This window comes from Lytechinus pictus, chromosome 15 (assembly GCF_037042905.1).
Source record: "Lytechinus pictus isolate F3 Inbred chromosome 15, Lp3.0, whole genome shotgun sequence".
NCBI classification, from domain to species: domain Eukaryota; kingdom Metazoa; phylum Echinodermata; class Echinoidea; order Temnopleuroida; family Toxopneustidae; genus Lytechinus; species Lytechinus pictus.
In genome coordinates this window covers 27,967,790-27,982,672 of record NC_087259.1, presented here as the reverse complement: position 1 = coordinate 27,982,672, position 14,883 = coordinate 27,967,790, and the positions used below count along the sequence as shown (strand labels likewise).

Here is a 14,883-nt window from a genome sequence, read left to right as displayed (position 1 = left end):
TGTGTTTGAATCTCAGCCATGGCATAATTTCCTTCTGCAAGAAATCGATCCACATTGTGCTGCTCTCAAGTGGAGGTAAATTGATACCTAGCAAGAATCTATCCCTTGAAGTACTGAGCATGTAAAAGTAATTCAGCTAAAAGCCACGGTAATTTTGCTGCACTTAATGTAGTGTGCTTGGAGACTTCTTGTAAAGAGATGTTAAGTGCTGTATATTATTGCTCTTCAAATGTTGTCGCATTCAAAATTAATATTTTAAACTGTTGGACCAGCAGTTACAATCATGTATTACATGTATGTTATATTTTTTTAATGCTTTATCTGTGTTCAGCGTTTGTGACCTTTGGAAGAATTGTGCATGTTATCATTTTGCGACTCCATTTAATTGTTAAATTTATTTTCTGTATTTGGCTTTAATACAGGAAATGCTTCACACTTGCCCAGACGACACACGAATCTTGCCTAGTATTCCTGAAAATGTAAGTTACGTTTAAAGTAAAGTATAGTTAGAAGAAGTTATGACAAAGAAATCATATCTTTATTGATAGATGTGCATGCTTGCTCAAGATAGAGCAGTATGTAGGTTGTTGCCCATTGGGTTTGTCTGACCTGGGGCCCGTTGCAGAAAGAGTTGCGATCAAACGCAACTAAAGAAATCTTGCGCAACTTGATTTTCAGCCAATGAAGCACCTGCATTCGGGACTTGCGCTTGATATTTTGACCTGCATTTAAACTTTTTCTGCAACAGGCCCCTGGAGTTTGCAACGACTAGGTTGCATGTAGACTAAGCATTAACATCTTAGGCAATAGTGTAATATTAGTTCTCTGAGATTTGTCTATGAACGTTGATCGTCTTGCATAGCCCATGACACCAGGTACCTATTTGTATTATAACAGACATTCAGACCACATTGACACTTGTTGACTCATCTTTATTATTTTCTGGTTTAAATATTGTTCTCAAATTCTAACACAAGATCAAGAAGACATACTCTCTGTCTTGCTCTCTCTTTCTCTATGGTTTTTTTTATGTCATCGCTTTATCTTTATCCTACATGTATATCTGCTATAATTCAACAGACTTTTTCAATCTGTAAAATTGGGAGGGGGAAAGGAAATATCAAGAGTGATTTTAACAAAATGTTTCTGATTTTTTATTTCTCCATTTACAGATAAATATGACAGAGTATTTCAGTGCAGTAACTCCAGAAAATATGATCATCCTATTTGTTAGGTATGTACCCTTCATATTCCACCATCTGAGTGACACACTCACACTAGCAAGTGAATTCAGGCCCTTACTTTAAAGGACAAGTCCACCCCATCAAAAAGTTTATTGGAATAAAATGAGAAAAATCCGACAAGCATAACACTGAAAATTTCATCAAAATTGGATGTAAAATAAGAAAGTTATGATATTTTTAAGTTTCGCTTAATTTTACAAAATAGTTATATGCACATCCTGGTTGGTATGCAAATGAGGGAACTGAGGACATCACTATTTTTTTGTATTTTATTATGTGAAATAAGAAATATTTGAATTTTTTCCTCTCATTGTCCTGTGAAACAAAGTTATATTTCTCCCTGAACATGTGGAATTACCATTCTTTAACATTTTATGATTCAGTCAAGTTGGCTCTTATTGTCGAATCTGTAAAAATTGAAATATTGTTTAATTCAAACAATAAAAAACAAAAGAAATAGTGAGTGAGGGACATCATTGGCTCTCTCCTTTGCATGTGACTAAATTGTGCATATAACTAATGTTTGAAAAATGAGCAAAAGTCTACAATGTCAAAACTTTGTTATTTTACATCCAATTTTGATTAAATTATCAGCATTATGCTTGCCTAATTTTTCTCTATTGATTCAAATCAACATTTTCCTGAGATGGACTTGACCTTTACTTGGTTCTGGGTGCGCTATACTGACTGACATAGTTATGGATTATGCAATCACTGTGCTGTGCTAACAAGTGACTTTATGTGCTAAATGAAATAAGCACAGATGGAGTAAAGGCAGGTCCAGAGTTCCTATTCTGCTGTTTATTGGCTTGCCCTTAGCCCGGGTCTAATGTGCAAATCTATGCTAAGTTTTTTTTTTATAAACCGACCCTGTGACTCTGTCTTTGATCTCCCAGCTTGGACCGAATACCAGGACTTAAACCAAGTTTATAGGTCAGGTGACCAGCCAATGATGTGGCTTTAGTACACTTTCTGGTTGTCTTGGAGCCATGTGTGTTGGATAACACCTTTCTTCATTTCAATCTTGCTGTTACACACCCCTGATACAACAATCATAAATTTAGATTTATAGTATGAATGTCCATGTTTGATTCTTCATGGCCTTTTCACATAAAAGTTGTGATTATTCTAACTTTGGCATCCAATATTAACTTCCATGGTAGTATTGCTCAGTAGCCAGTCAAAATCAAGGATTCCATGGGAGTTACCATCGGATTACAAAATTACCATTATTGCCACTTTTATGCAGGTGGACTTATATCACTTTCTATAACCCTCTTATAAAATCCATTATTATGGAAACAATAATGCCAAGTCATTATTTTGTAGATGCATCGTGGGTAAATGTACTGTATATCCATACTCACATGCAAGAAAAAAAAGGGAAATTGAGTTTTAAAATTTTGGTTGGAAATTTTTTTCTAGTCTGTATATGTTTAATTTGTACTGATTTTAAAATGAGAGCTATTTAATTTTTCAGCAGCTTTTGTTTCAAACAAAAGCTTTTGTTTCTTTGTGAAACTTTTGGAATAATGTAATTGTAATTTCGAAAATATTAGCTGTGATAAAAGTAACACTGTTGCTTATTTTGAAATCACCTTTTGTTTTCATTTTCTGCAGTTTATTACATGAAAGGAGAGTTCTAATTACATCAGAGAAATTACACAGGGTAAGGCATAAATGTTTCTTTGATATATTAAAGGATATCTTTTTGTCTAAATGAATAATAAAGAATCTTCATTATACTATTTGTGTTTACAGTTAAAAGTGTCAAAGTATTCAGTATTCAATGTATGTAAATAGTATGATTTCTTTATTATAGACAACTTTATAACATCTATAAAATTGGGATTGGGCAGTTCTTATATTGGCAAAAATTAAAGAATCTACTACAGGTCAAACCCGCGATTTTGGCTCTGTTTAGAATCGGCCAGATGAAAGGTACCTGTAAATAACACTGACAATTCTTTGTAATGTGATGTTCTATTTAAGGCTTTAGTTCCATCCGGAACCAACATCTGCTCTGTGATTGGTAGATGATGTTTGATATGAATTTACTTCTGGAAAAAAAAGAATCAATATTAATTAAAGAGAGACTACATTTCATGTTTTCATTTATGTTCTTTGATCCCGTTTATCCACACTGAAATCACAACATTTATACCTGATATATGGTGGTGTAAAAATATTTTTTTTTTCATTGTTATATTACAGTTAACAGCGTGTGTCTATGGTGCAGTCTCATTGTTATACCCCCTCCACTGGCAGCATATATACATTCCCGTGACTCCATCACATCTAATAGACTACTGCTCAGCTCCAATGCCATTCATCATAGGTGTACATTCATCATTCATGGAGGTATGGAAATCAAATCAAATATAATTTATGAAATATGAAATCATTTCAGATTAATAATAATCATAGTGATAGAAAATAATTATATTGCGCACATATATCCACCTTGCGAGGTTCTCATAGCACTCTTCCTATACTTATCTCGGCTAAGCCAAGCAAGGCTACCGATATTGGTGCTGACAGCTTCTTCTTTGTTTTAGAAATTCCTCCCTGCCAGTAACCGCTTACTTCACCGAGGTTGAGAGCATTACGATATGGATGAATTAGTCAAACCTACAAAATATTAGGGATCATGAATATACAAATAATGAATGTTTATGAGTGCAGTGGACAGAATACTTCATGAGGTGAAAGATGAAATGATCCATTCAACGAGGCGTAGCCGAGTTGAATGGATCATTATTTCATCTTTCAGCAAATGAAGTATTCTGCCCATTGCACGAATGAAAAGGACATTCATTATTTGTTTTATATGACACCTAAAAATAGATCCTTGTCATCTGACATTTATAACTTTGACAAAATGCGCACTTCAAACACAGGTGTTTTTAACCACGGGTGTGTAGCGCCGGTGGTCTCAGTGCACGTACAATGGTCAAAATCGTATGGATCAAAAACGATGAATGGATCCACAATTGCACAGATGATGTGATTGTTAAAGGGGCTAAATGATGGATATCAAACAACCAATCAAATGACAAGGATCTATCTAGGTGTCATATAATATCCACATAACAAATCTTAATCAAAATTAACATACAGCTACTAAAATCATGAAGACAAAGTCTGTATACTAATGACTTGACATCAATGTATTTAACATGCAGGAAGTCAGAATTGATGTCATTTCTGAGAGGTCTTCATTCAGCACTCCAAAGTATTCAGATAATAGATGATATCAAATCATATTTATTGATGGAAATCCACGATTTTATACTGGATGACAGGAAAAGCAATAGTAATGATGTATAGATTTTAAAACCAGTAAAAATTCTGAATAAAAGAATTGTAACAAAAATGTTACATAATCCAGATGATTGATTAATTTATTTGTTTATGCTTTTAGAAACTTTCTGTAATGCTTGACCAATTTGTTGTGACTCCTTCAACATCCTTTATATGTTTATGTAATGATGATATAGTGTTGTTTTTTCCTGACACTTTTCAGAAAGTGAAGCACATGGCATTAAATGAAGTGGTGATACTCGATGCTGATAATAATTCAATAGACACACCTTTCAATGATTTACAAGTACTTCCATCTGAAGCAGTAAGTAAAACACAATTAAAGGGGGAAGTCAACAATTATTTCAAGTGGGTTATAATGAATGCAAAAAAGAGAGCAAAAACACATTGAGGAAGGATTTGGTGAAAATCCACTGAAGAATAACAATTGTATGGGTATTTGAACTTTTAATTTGTGAAATCACATATGAGCAGCTTCAACATATGTCATAAAGTATGAATTCCATAAAGTTTCATGGAATATTCACAAAGCTTTATCACGTGTTTTTTTTATGTTTTTTTTACTATTTTTTCCCTAATATATGGGGGAGCACCTTGCATCAGGGCTGCTGCTTTTTATACCCTGAATCCAGACTTTTTCAACATATTTCCAGCTTTAGAAAACACCTTTTTCATGTAGGAAAGAGGTCAATCTAGATGATTTTCCTCACTTTTATGTGGCATCTCTGTTGTATGTATCTTCACAATTTGAAACATTAGGCATTTAATAACTTTAATTAATTTAGAATCTTTAAAAGAATGTCCAAACCGTTTTATTTCTCTTGTTTATCTTCTCTTAATAAAACTATTATTGATTGGAAAAAGATCCTACACCAGGGGAGCGTTTCATGAAAGGACTTGTCGGACGTTTTATCCGACAAGTCCCATTTTATCCGACAGTTACCATAGTAACAGTACCTCTCAGCCAATCAACATCAGAGAAAGATGTCAGATCTGACAACTTGTCGGATGAAAATCTTGATGAAACACTCCCCTGGGCTTAAATTCCTTGCTTACATGTATTCCCCATTTCTCAGCAATAACACATTTGCTACCAGAATTAGATGGCTCATCCAAACACTTAGGTGGCCATTTTATTTGATACTCTTTCAACCTATCTTGAGATTGTTACTACAACTCGCATCCATTATTTGTGGAGGTGTCGTGGTGTAGTGGTCCAATTACTTGACTCTTAAAACAAGGGTCGAAGGTTCAAATCCCACCTGGCGCTAATGTCCTTTGGCAAGGCACTTATCCACGTTTGTCACTCTTCACCCAGGTGTTAAATGGGCACCCAGTGGGATGTGAACGTCAATGTGAATAGATTGGCACGTGTGCACCGATAAACAATTGCCTGGCCAGGATACTCCCCGGGGAGTGGAGATGGTGCACTTTATGTGTGGAACAGTGATGGATCCTATGACCGGGGTAATAATAATTACAATGTAAAGCGCTTAGAAACCAATGTATGAAGCGCTGTTTAAATGTAAGTAACTATTGTTATTTTAAAAATGATTAAGATGTTAACTTGATGATTTTATTATTAGGTGACGCAGCTGAAACACAACCTGAAGAATTCAAGTCAAGTGAGCGGCGATGGTGTTGCTAGGTCCTTTCTCAAGACGTTAGTCTACCTTCTTGGTAGCTATAGGGAAGCACTTACTTTAGAGGTAATCCAATGTTCTTTACCTTATTGTTTGAGGAGAGGGGATATAGGGGAAAGAGATGCCGTTGGTTTAGTGTACATCCTTGGTAGCTATAGAGAAGCACTTACTCTAGAGGTATTCCAATATTCTTAACCTTACTGTTTGAGGAGAGGGGAGGGGAGGGGGTATAGGGGAAAGAGATGACACTGGTTGACATCCTTGATAGCTATAGGGAAGCACTTACTCTAGAGGTATTCCAATATTCTTAACCTTACTGTTTGAGGAGAGGGGAGGGGAGGGGGTATAGGGGAAAGAGATGACACTGGTTGACATCCTTGATAGCTATAGGGAAGCACTTACTCTAGAGGTATTCCAATATTCTTAACCTTACTGTTTGAGGAGAGGGGAGGGGAGGGGGTATAGGGGAAAGAGATGACACTGGTTGACATCCTTGATAGCTATAGGGAAGCACTTACTCTAGAGGTATTCCAATATTCTTAACCTTACTGTTTGAGGAGAGGGGAGGGGAGGGGGTATAGGGGAAAGAGATGACACTGGTTGACATCCTTGATAGCTATAGGGAAGCACTTACTCTAGAGGTATTCCAATATTCTTAACCTTACTGTTTGAGGAGAGGGGAGGGGAGGGGGTATAGGGGAAAGAGATGACACTGGTTGACATCCTTGATAGCTATAGGGAAGCACTTACTCTAGAGGTATTCCAATATTCTTAACCTTACTGTTTGAGGAGAGGGGAGGGGAGGGGGTATAGGGGAAAGAGATGACACTGGTTGACATCATTGGTAGCTATAGGGAACCACTTTTTTTTAGAGGTATTCCATTATTCTTGATCTTATTATTTGTTTGAGGTAAATGGGGCAAAGGGCAATGATGGATGATGATTAAAATAAATAAAGCGACACATGTTCTTATACCTTTAAATATATTGTCATGTTCAAAGTTCCTTCTCACAAAGAGCTAAATTCATCACTTATTTCTACTAATCGTCCATAGGTATATAGATATATGGGTGCACTGTGGTCTAGTGGTTCTGGCTCTTGCCTTTCAAATAGAGGGTTGTGGGTTCGAATCCTAGCCATGGCGTGTTTTCCTTCACCAAGAAATTTATCCACACAGTGCTGCACTCGACCCAGGTGAGGTGAATGGGTACCTGGCAGGATTAATTCCTAGAATGCAAACTTTGTATCTGCCACTGTACCAACAACGCAATAGAATCTGTTCTAATCGGATCTATGTGGGTGCACAAAATATTTTGACATACACATGTAACATGAATACATCCTCACCTTTCACATTATTAGCATTATTTTACGGTCAAATGAAATTTCATCGATAAGTTTGGGTTTTTTTGGACATCGTTATCAGCAGTCAACGACTTTCGCCTATCCGCCATTTTGGATTTTAAAACCTTGATATCGTGCTGTTACATCTTCGAACGTAAAGGGCAGCAACACACGACCGTGTTGTTCGAACGATGTGTGCATGTAAAGCCCAATTAAAGGACAAGTCCACCCCAACAAAAAGTTGGTTCGAATAAAAAGAGAAAAATCCAACAAGCATAACACTGAAAATTTCATCAAAATCGGATTTAAAATAATAAAATAATTTTAAAGTTTCACTTAATTTCACAAAACAGTTATATGCACATCGTGGTCGGTATGCAAATGAGGAGACTGATGACGTCATCCACTCACTATTCCTTTTGTATTTTATTATGTGATATATGAAATATTCTAATTTTCTCCTCATTGTCAAGTGAAACAATGATTAATTCCTCCCTGAACATGTGGAATTAGCATTGTCTAATACTATATGGTTTAGTCAAGTTTGTCCTCATTGTCAAATCTGTAAAAAATGAAATATTGTATAATTCAAACAATAAAAAACAAAAGAAATAGTGAGTGATGGACATCATCACTGAGTTGTGCATATCACTGTTTTGTGAAAAATAGCGAAACTTTAAAATATCATAACTTTCTCATTTTACATCCGATTTCGATGAAATTTTCAGTGTTATGCTAGTTTGATTTTTCTCTATTTATTCAAATCAACATTTTTCTGGGGTGGACTTGTCCTTTAACCCAGCGCCCGGCCGGCCGGGTACGGGCGTGGGCACGATCGAGTGTGATGATATCGAGTGCAGTCACGATGTGTGAATTGTCATGATTGTAGCGAAGTGAGATCGAGTTTTCTGGGGTTTTGTGGCCATTTTATATTCATATTTTGTTGAGATTTTGGAGTAATTTCTGTTGCTGTTCTGTGTATTTTGAGGAAAAATATGTTTACCATGATTTTCCGTTTGAAATGCCACTTTCCGTTTCAAAAGGCCCTTTCCGTGAATTCCGTCCGTTTTCCGCGATCGCGGAAAATCACTGTCCCTAAATTTTTCACATGTCTCTTATTTTTCTAGTTAATTATTTATTTGACCTCTCATATTCAGAGAATGTTTCATGATTTTTATTTTCCTTGAGAAACGTTAGATATGATCTACTACTGATCGTGACAGGTGATACATGAATAATGATGTAACTTTAGTTCAAGTAATTTTTAGGGGGTGTTTACTAATTATATTCTTCTTTATGCACTTTAACAATATTTGATGCTATATTCATGTCTCATATAATTTTGTTTGTTTCTTTGTGTTTAGAATGGAGAAATTGTATTTGACAGAGATGCATTTGTAACCAATGGTTCCAGACATGAATTAGCATTCAGGAATACAGTACTTCAGCTCCAACACTTTGCACAGGTGAGTATCATCTATTATCATCTATACAGAGTGTTTTAGCGATGCAGAAAACATTTTGGTCTGCATCAATAGCCCGTGCAGTACCAGAGCGTATCCCTAAAAAGGACAGAAATCCGACAAATATCCCATAGGATCCTATACAAAATTTGCTATTGAATATGAGAGCATATTCAACAGTTCAGGGCGCGTTTGCGAATGCGTGAAATATACAACCTGTACAACAATGAAAGCAATGCGATGCGCAGCATAAAGCACAACTACGCTCAATGACGTCATAATGAACTACATGCAAGTCGCACGTCAACAACCAAATTTGATCCTATGAAGTGATAATGGCATAATGAGATAAATGATATGACTTGTTAAATCAAATTGCTTTTTTTTGGGGGGGGGGTGGGATAGATGATAATGATTATATTAGATGGCTTTATTTTATGAAATACCAGAAATATTCCACTCATTAGGGCCAATGTTCCACTCATCGGCGATTCATGGAATATTTTACAGAATTCTTGGAATATTTCTGGTATTCCATTCTGAGCTATCCAATATGATATAATTATCATAACAGTATTCAAGATAATCTCAAAATCTACTTATTTATATGAAATTCATGATGATAGTGATGGGGATTATGATTGTAATGATGAGGATGATGACAGTATTGATTCAAAGTCCTGCTCACTTTTGAAGCTAAGGCCAAACCAATTGCAAAAATTGATGGAGAGCCAAATGAATGCAATCATTTAAGAGTTGGTGATGATGATGATAAGTAAATAATTAGCTTTGTGAATGTTATGGGACAAGCTATAACTCTGAAGCAGTTTGGATGTAACTTTGTAATTGAAGGTAGCTGAGGGAAGATAGGATATGTATTCTATCATCAAATAAGTCATAGTTGTGTCCGCCACTGAAACCAAAATGTGACTATTTGCTAATTGCTAAAAATTCATTTATAGAAAGGAAATATAGCTTATTTATCTTAGTATTTATACCTGATGGGTGTTTCATAAAGCTTTTCGTAAAGTTACGCAAGACTTAACGCACGACTGGTGACATTTCTTGTGCCACATTATCCCTATGTAGCTCACTTAGCAGCTAATATCATGTTCCAGTTGTGTGTAAAGTTGTTCATAACTTTACGAACAGCTTTATGAAACACCCACCTGAACTGGTATTGTCAAATTTGGGCAAGGCTGAAAAGTAGGATTGTGTGAGTTGGTGAAATATGCTTGGTTATGTTCACTTAAATGATTTAAGGATAGGATAGTGCACAGTGTAAAGGGGTTTTTATCTTAAGATAGTACAGAGTTCAACACACTTTTATGAAAGGTAGTGCACAGTGTGCATACTCCAGATACTGATGACTTTCATTACGACTCTTCAAATCAAAACATGAAAGCTCAGCAAAACAGAACACCATATTGTGTTTGCTCGGCAAAATGTCAATATATATCATTCACATTTCACATGAAGAGTGGCAGGTGCAGTTGAAATGTGGCAACTACAGTTTGTTTTATTTTGAGACAACAGATCAACTCCTTTAAAGGTAAATTCCAGTTCTGGTAACGATCTCAAAATGACTTTTTACAGAATCTAATATAATGACCACCCAAGTGTCTGTTTGTATGAATAAAAAATATGTGCCAAAGGATTCTGGAAGAAATTGTGTAATTGCTGAGAAATAAGCAAAATAAGCGCGGATTCGGTCACTTCCGTCGGGTCTTTATTCCAGCAATAATAATACACTGTCCCACGTGTGCCTATCTGTGTTGGCGATCTTCAGTGTGATCGTATTTCAGCTTAGATTTTATGATTTCACAAAGTTCAGTTTATGTAACTGTACCAGATCTAGATCCACGATGATAAAGTCATACTTAACCTTGGTTTTACAGACTTTCTCACGAAATTAGTGTTTTACTGCAACTACTGTAATTTAGCTTTAAGGAAATTGTACCTTCTCTATTTGATTATGAAATAAAGATGATTTATATATTCTATTGTTAATATTACATTTTCTAATTTCAGTTTGTTGAGTTTCGAGTAGGTGCCCTGAATAGGAATGAAGCCATAGATGATCTCTTTGAGGAAGAACTTGACAGCAGAATAGCATCAGGTGAGGATAACGTATTGATCTTGAATTACTGCTGAGAGACTCAGAGCTTCCAACCTGCACAAAAATTCTATACTTGACAATTTTCCAACAACTTTACAATATTTCAAATAAATGCTAAATAGAGGTATTGTGACTCAGTGGATAAGTCTCCAGACTTAGAATTTTAAGGTCTGGAGTTTGAATTCCACCACAGCACTCGTGCCATTTGGCAATGTATTTGTTGACATTTGCCTCTCTCCACCCAGATGTAGAAAATGGGTACCTGGTAGGAAAGAATTCCTTGAATGCTTGACTGTACGATCAGGTTAACTATGCTATAGCTGGGTAATACTATGCTATATTAATGTTGAATATTATTATTAATTATTAATATGAACAAGAAGAAAGATGCACTCATTAATATTTTGAATATATACAGTGATACATTATGCAGTTATTATTATTATTTTTTTTTATTATGTGAAAAAAAAGAGAACTGATGTCCAAGTACACCCCTACACATCTTAATCTTTGCACAGTGCCTGTTATTTTTCCATGAAATGTGTAGGACCATGTAAGAAATTACTTATTTTATCGCAAATGTATAAATGTTAAGCTACTGTATTTTGATAATGATTTGTACCTGTAAAGGTTGACAGCTTTGCAAAATGCAGCATGATTTGCCTTACTTGCTCCCTGTTCAATATGGTTCCATGACATTTTCTCCAGCGGCAATTGATCTGATGAAAAATCTGCACGTTAAGCCAAACATAAAATCTATCCTCCAACACTATATAAACACTAATCCTTAACTTAACATCATTCTGAACCAAGAACCAAAAATCCTAACTCTATATGCCCTCTGAACGGAGCAAATGTCGTGTCACTATATACCCCCAGGGCAATTTCAATGACATTTATAAAGCTATTTGTAAAGTAGAATTTTACCAATTTTAACTTGGTGAGATAAACCTGACATGAATGAATAAATGAATAAATAAATAAAAAGAAAATGCAGATGTTCAAATAAAGTATAGCTGTAGTTCTTATAATCTAATTTAAAATGTGGCATATATCATACTTTGTTTGAAATACGTGTGTTGATTTAATATGATGAAGGCAATCGGCATTTGAACTTTCAACTATTGTTGAAAAGGATTGGAAAACTGATTTTGTTTGCCATATTCAAGTTGTTTTAAAGAAGATTCCTATTTTCTTTTGTGTTTAGGTTCTAAGATCCAAGAGAATATCAGAAGGCGTCTTCTACAAGCTAAAGCTAAGAGCACTGTGCTATATGGAAAGATTAAAGACAAGTCAAGAGATGCCAAAGATAGGGTAAGGAATAGATATATCTTTTTATACATATATCTATCAATCTATGCATACATCTATCTATTTATCTATCTGTCTATCCATCCATCCATCTGTCCACCCACCCATCCATCTATCTATTTGTCTATATACCCTTCAATCGTTCTATGATACTCCAGTTTGGGTATTTTTTAAGGACTCAGGCCTACTATTGATCCATCCATCCATCTATCTATCTATTTCTCCATCTTTTTATTCTTTATTTCATCTTTCTATTTACCTATCCATCTGTCTATAACACTAATTTCAGTCAATAAAGATTATTCATATATCTATTTCTCGATATCTGTATTAAGTGTTGATGAAATTGCATCTGTGTTTCAGAAAGCTGAGGGCAGTATTCCTACTTGCCGTGTGTTTTCTTTTTCTTCAGTTGATGTAATCGTAGTGTTATTCTGAGTATCATACTTTATCCATTATGAGTCTGCTGTGCAAACCATTCACTCAAATTAAAGAGTTTGAGTGCAAAGCCTTCAATGACATGTGTATTGAAGGCCTGACTTGAAACCGCAAGTATTATATGTGCTAGTCTTGTGTGAAGACCTACTCATTGACTATAAAAGTTTCAATTAAAGTCTGTGCCTGCAGACTAATCCAATGTGTACATCGTTGTGCATCAGCTTGTAATATTTCTAACTGAATATTCCAGGTTCTTGGGGATAAGGACTCCAACAAGAAGGCAAGAATTCAATAATTTATTTTAACAAATTGTTTTAAAATTATTTAACAAAATTAACTTCTGGCTTGTTGAAATGGGGAAGAGGGGAACAATGCTAAGATCAGCTTCAGCAGTAAATATTTAAATGCAACAACAATTCTGAATCCCATATTATTGCTTCAGCGGTGGTATACCTGTATATGTAAAACCAATGCATAAACGTGCAGTGTTGCTTTGTTACCATGCTTCCTGCGCTTGACAGGTAAATGGGGCATTACATGTGTTGTACGATTAATTCTTTTTCATACGGTCAACGCCCTGCATTGAAAAGTTATACAGCTTTATTTGTAATGTACATGTAATCATTTCTGTGATTCAGCTCATATCTCAAATCCTGTTGTGTTGATCAATATTTTGCTTGGCTACCAACAAGGCAAGTTTGGTTTAAGTCCTGTTTTTTATGGTAATTTTTACCTGAGAGTTTCAAGTATGCCTGAGATCAAAAGATAATCTATGCATTGACATTCGTGCAGAAACCCACCTAGCTCATTATGTAACTCATTAAAATTGATTGTTCTTCTCTGGAAACTCCCAGTTATGGCAGCCACAATGCTCTGAATTTGGGCTCATCTCATGTACATAAAAAATGTTCCTGTTTTATTTCTGTTGTGAGTTCATGTGCAACGTATTGCTACCCAACGTTTATTGCAAGGAAAGTCGTGTACCGACACACTTAAGTGTTTTTACAGCAAATTTTTAAAGTACCCCCCCTCCCCTAAAAAAAAAGCCTGTGAAATTCTTTTTTCTTCAGAAGTGAATTTCCTAGTATCAATTTTGGTTTAATTTGCAATATACTGGAATAATGAGAAGCATTATTTCTGCTTGCACTGTGACTACAGTGTCTGTATTGTATTGGGAGTACTTACACAATGAAATGCACTATATAAAAAATTTCATTATTATTATTAAGAGCTGATTATACCATTGTAGATTAAATGACCGTTGCTTTGGGCTTTGCTTCTAAAGGCTTTTTATGATATAATATTTAATTCACTTCCTGAAAATGCTTTCAAAAGCTAGTGAAAGCTTTCAATAGCTTTTAATGGCTTCCTTAATAGGTGAATGATATTTTTGCACAAGAAGTTTTAATCTGTCTGTCTGTAAACATTTGTATGGCTTCAAGGAAAATTATAAAAAATCAAAAATATAAGATAGCTTTTGGGTGCTTTTGCATGTTATCGCTATTTTCAATGCTATTCCCAATTAATGTGCTTCCAAATAAAGGTCTCATTCCCTGTATTCTAGAAATAAATGACTTTGTAATATTGATATATCGGACATACTTCTGTACAGTTCAATGCCTTAATCCATATTTAGAATGTTATTTTCAAGTTACTTCAGCTTTCATAACTTGTTTACTATTGAAATATGCAATTTGAAACAAAAACAAGAACAACAATTACCAAATGTCGTCCAGCCTAGTTATACTGTTCTAGGCTTGTCGAGCATGGATATATTAAAAATAGCTGGATGGAGCTTCTTGTACGCTGCTGCACACACAACCTTGAGGCAAAGTAAAAGTACTCCAAGACACAATTAGCAGTATATGGGAACATACCAACATGTAAGATATAGGCCCATTTTGAAAGTCCATTTTTGATGCACGTGTACACGGCGTGTTTTTCGGTCGTGTACACGTTGTAAACACTGAGAGCGAGTTATGTTTTCATGTCGACA

The 14,883-nt window shown here is 35.2% G+C and overlaps 1 protein-coding gene across 1 annotated transcript in view; it reads left to right on the top strand.

The window, feature by feature from the left end:
* LOC129277530 (DENN domain-containing protein 1A-like) overlaps window positions 1-14,883 on the top strand; it is a 54,086-nt gene that overhangs the window by 19,834 nt on the left and 19,369 nt on the right. The window contains exons 6-15 of the mRNA XM_064110058.1: window positions 423-479; window positions 1,173-1,234; window positions 2,865-2,913; window positions 3,459-3,605; window positions 4,771-4,872; window positions 6,155-6,277; window positions 8,921-9,022; window positions 11,051-11,138; window positions 12,346-12,452; window positions 13,138-13,167. Coding sequence (XP_063966128.1) covers window positions 423-479; window positions 1,173-1,234; window positions 2,865-2,913; window positions 3,459-3,605; window positions 4,771-4,872; window positions 6,155-6,277; window positions 8,921-9,022; window positions 11,051-11,138; window positions 12,346-12,452; window positions 13,138-13,167 — 867 coding nt within the window. The remainder of the gene's footprint in view (window positions 1-422; window positions 480-1,172; window positions 1,235-2,864; window positions 2,914-3,458; window positions 3,606-4,770; window positions 4,873-6,154; window positions 6,278-8,920; window positions 9,023-11,050; window positions 11,139-12,345; window positions 12,453-13,137; window positions 13,168-14,883) is intronic.